The 4,138-nt window shown below is 45.6% G+C and overlaps 1 protein-coding gene across 1 annotated transcript; it reads right to left on the bottom strand.

Annotated features, from left to right (window-relative positions):
* Positions 1-582: 582 nt before the first annotated feature.
* On the bottom strand, positions 583-3,284 carry LOC103696233 (LOB domain-containing protein 18-like). Its single transcript, XM_008777780.4, has 2 exons — positions 2,864-3,284; positions 583-2,291 (listed from the first exon to the last, which is right to left on the bottom strand). The coding sequence occupies exons 1-2, from the start codon at positions 3,203-3,205 to the stop codon at positions 1,917-1,919; spliced, it is 717 nt and encodes a 238-aa protein (XP_008776002.2). The 5' UTR covers positions 3,206-3,284; the 3' UTR covers positions 583-1,916.
* Positions 3,285-4,138: the final 854 nt, after the last annotated feature.

Below are 4,138 nucleotides of genomic sequence, written 5' to 3'. Positions count from 1 at the left end.
ATTTAAAATTTTGAAGTTATTTTGATCTATAATATGTTTGCGGCGAGCACATTTTGCCACATGCCCTAATTTAAAATTAAAAATTTGAATTTGATTTCGATCTATAAAAAAACTATTACAAATCAAGTTTAATTTCAGATATGTTTTGGTATCATAACATAAGCGTTATGATGGTCATAGTTTCAAATTTAACTTTGAATTTCAAAAGAGCTATATCTCGACTAACCAGTACACCGTAACATATATGCCATTACGAATTATAACATACTTATGCTGGCGGACCATTTTTAGGCACTAGCATTGATAGGCCATTAAGGCCTTTATTGTGAGAGAGTGGTTGAGGCCTTAGGGCCCTTTTCGAAAGTTGATTGGAATGAACCTATAGAAAGGCTCTAGATCTTGGGTCTTAGCACATTACATTAGACCTATATAAGCCTGATGTTAGTACCCTGATCCTAAGAGAGAACGCCCTTTTTAGCCTTCAAATTTTCCTCAAATTTTTGCTCTTTTTCACTTTATTTTTTTCTAAGCTTTCTTGCTGGGCAACTTAAGGAGAGTCGACTGGGTCATGCCTCCCATGGGATTGTGCTCAGAAGTGAAGGACAGTGCTGACCCGAGTTTCATTGTACCTTGGAAAAAATCTCACTACCCAATATGAGGAAGCGAATTTCATTCTTAGGATAGTATTTTTCATATGTCTTGATCCAGGCAAACTGTCATTCTTTTAATTTTAAAAAATTCTTATTATATATTATTTTTACATCCATTAGCAATTTTTGGAATCACACATCCAACAATAAGCCCCTTCAGCCTATTTGGAAGCAAAATGGGGTATTTTGAGCGTCAGATGGCAGACTTTTGCAAGCAGAAGCATATGAGCTAAGGTGATAGCCTAGGATGCTCGTGGGATTGCATGGCATTCACCACCAGAATAATATTATTATTCACAATTAAAGGTAATACAGCGTCGATTCATAATCATAGCTTTCCCTATAATATGAACGCGCTAAAGCAACTCCTGAAACAACTTTGACGCCCATTCTTAAGCCCTTTCCGACTCAACTCAAGGTATGCAGTATATGGCTCTTAATTCAATCCAAAAATCTATGAACATCTTTCCTAAATTAACTCAAACTCTATTCCAGTATTGTGCTAAAATTTTGTGTCTGGTTTTTACCAACGTAGCAGTTAAACTAGCTAAAAGTCAACACAAAACTTCTTGGAATCAAAATCAACCTCCAAACAAGTATTGTCCTGCCTCATACAGGCAGGAAAAGCTGAAGTTGTGGCAATGACAGGACAGCTGACTCGTAGGATCCAAATTTATAGCTGGGAGTCCAATGATTAACATTTTACCAAGTAGAGGAATTACGTGTGGAAAGAATGCCAAGCTGCCCTACTTGATGTCACTTTCCAACATTAACAACACCATAGATCCTGAAAGCAAGGGCAGATGAACAACGAAAGAATATTGTCAGCAATGAGAAACTAAACGGTTCTTTCAAGTTGCCCCAATCATTGATCCCCATAAACATCATCATTTATTGCAATCTAATTTGAAAGCAATATATATGCTCCATTGAAAACGACCTGCTGCAACTTCTTGATCATGCTGAACAATAGAATGAGCTCAACCGGCCCTACCATTCCCCTCCTAAAGATAGGCTACGGACTGAATGCTTAATTAGCCTTTATAGATCGTTAATATCTCTTTCTTTTTCTCAATTATAGTCCATTAGATTCCGTCACCTCAGTTTCAAGCAAAGCCTTTTAAGCGATGAAACAGTGGGGAAAAAGAACTACTTCATCCCTCTCAGTACAATATATAAGCAAGTGGATCCTGGATCTCCGGTCACCTGCCAACATTAATAATTGTTATTGCCGGGAAGGCAGCCGCCTTGAGTCACTGCATCAGATCATTTGGAGAGGGGAGGGGGCTCAGTTGTGGCAGTCCTTTGCCGGTCGAGGAGCTCCCTCGCCAGTGCCTGCAGGTCCCCGCTGCCACCTCGCGAGCTCTCGCCGAGGCTTCTGCTACCGGGGCCGAGCTGCTGCCCGAGCGCTATTGGCCGTTGCTGCTGCTGTTGAAGGGACCAGTGGGGCTGCACCTGAGGGTCGAAGAGGGTGGAGAGATCGACGGTGGCAGGCATGTTCAACGAGGAGGGGAGGTCTGATATCGAGAAGGGTGGCGGTGTGGAGAGCTGTGGCGGAGGGGGAAGTGGCGGCGGGGTCGGCAGCTCGAGCGTCGCGAGGTGGGCCTGCAAGTAGGACAGCTCCGCCTGGAGGTTCACCACCTGCTCATCATCACCACAATTGGATACTAAAGGAAGGTCAGCACAATGAACATCAAAATTATAGGCTGGCCCCTCCAAAGAGAGAAGCACATGAAAGAAAGTAGGCTGCATTTGATCACGGTGCAAGCTTGCATTGGATGGAAGGTGAGAACGATAGGATCGATGAAGCCTACAAAAACTAAAACTTTTTTATGGGAGAAAAACCAGCAATTTGTAACGTTCACATGGATGGAGATAAATAAATGAGCAAAACAGACACTTCGCTTTACTTGCAAGGCTTTTCTTCCTAAAAAAACACTTTATGGAGAATGACAAAAACCGAACCGACCCACCCATCCATTCTCAACTCTATGGATTCCTCCTAGCTAGAATTAAACGGACCATGCCCCTTGGAATGAATCTAATTTAGCTAACTAGCATACCACTCCGAAAATTTCTACCGAACAAACATTCTATAACATTAAGTGTTATAATTGCAACTCTAGAAACAACAATACGGATATCATTAGGAGATGGTGCTGATGAGTAATTAGAAGAAGAGTCGGGGTGGGGAGGGGGAGGGAGGGAGAGACCTGTTGTTGGAGGGCGAAGATGTGGGCGACGCAGCCATAGACGGGGTCACGGAGGCGGGCCTGGGCCTCGTAGCAGATGGTGACGACGGCGTCGAGGCGCTTGTGGGCGGGGATGTGGAGGAGGAGCTTGGACACGTTGCTGGCCCCGAACACCTTGTGCACCGCAGCGAAGTGCGCCGCCCCTTGCTCTGAATCAAAATATGGTGCAAAAATGCACCCGCTCACACACTTCCTCCTCAAGAATTTACAAGCGCCACACGGCCCACCACCTCCGCCACCTCCGCCACCTCCGCCACCACCACCACTGCTTCCACCCACACTACTGCTCGTACTGCCGCTCATATCAGTCCCCTTCTTTGCTTCCTTCTTTCTTCTTCGGTCTTAGAACGTACGTGTTCCTGTTTTAGAGTTTTAGAGAGAGAGAGAGGGGGGGGGGGGGGGCGGCGATGAAGAGGAGAATAAGAGAAGAGGAGGGGCGGAGAGGAGGGAAGGTGGGTTGGGGTGTATTATTTTGAGGAGTTCGTCCTATGGGTGGAGGGTCGCGTTGGGGTTTACTGTTTGGGCTTGTTATTTTTTTTGGTTTCTTCGTATTGATGACTCTTTAAAGCCACGCCAGCAACAAAGCCTACCCCCCCCCTCTCTATACTTTGCAGATTGCGTGAAGCAAACATGCGATGGAAAAAATCCCCATCACCTCTCTCTCTCTCTCTATCTCTCTCTCTCTTTCTCTCTCTGCGTCAACTCCTCCCACCTGCTGTATACCTTCACTCTTCCTCCTTCCTCTCTCACGTGAAGCTCAAATGCCTGTCTCCTCTCTCTCTCTCACACACACACACACACACACACACTCTCGCGTGATGTGTCGTGTGATTTCCTTTTCTCTCTTAATCTACAGTGTGAGTACGATAGAGAGGGGCGAGGAGGGTGTGGAAGCGTGTCCGCGTGGGTCGCTCTCAGAATAGTGCAGGTGTTTCTCCGGATGGATGCGTAGAAGGCAGAGGACGCCACCTTGGACTTGCTTTACTTGTTTTTATTATCTTCCTACGCGACCAAAATGCCACTGGGGTTGGCGGTAAATATCTGATGGGGGACGGACGGTTTCATTTCGGTTTCCCTTTTTTGGGGCTGGGAGGAGCCTTTCGTGGGTCTAAGGAGATATCGATATGGGGCTCGTGTCTTTCTTCAGCTAAAGGCTTTGGAGGAACACGTGACCACCCGGGTTCCTTTTGTGAGGTAATAATTTATTGAAGGGCAGAGCAGAACAAACGAGCCCCA

This window comes from Phoenix dactylifera, chromosome 5, assembly GCF_009389715.1.
Source record: "Phoenix dactylifera cultivar Barhee BC4 chromosome 5, palm_55x_up_171113_PBpolish2nd_filt_p, whole genome shotgun sequence".
Taxonomy (NCBI): Eukaryota; Viridiplantae; Streptophyta; class Magnoliopsida; order Arecales; family Arecaceae; genus Phoenix; species Phoenix dactylifera.
This window is presented reverse-complemented; position numbering and strand designations above follow the sequence as displayed.

Coding starts and splice junctions, on each gene's coding strand:
- LOC103696233 (XM_008777780.4), bottom strand. CDS start 3,205: ATGAGCGGCAGTACGAGCAGTAGTGTGGGTGGAAGCAGTGGTGGTGGT. Junction 2,292..2,863: donor TCTTCGCCCTCCAACAACAG/GTCTCTCCCTCC, acceptor GATGATGAGCAG/GTGGTGAACCTCCAGGCGGA.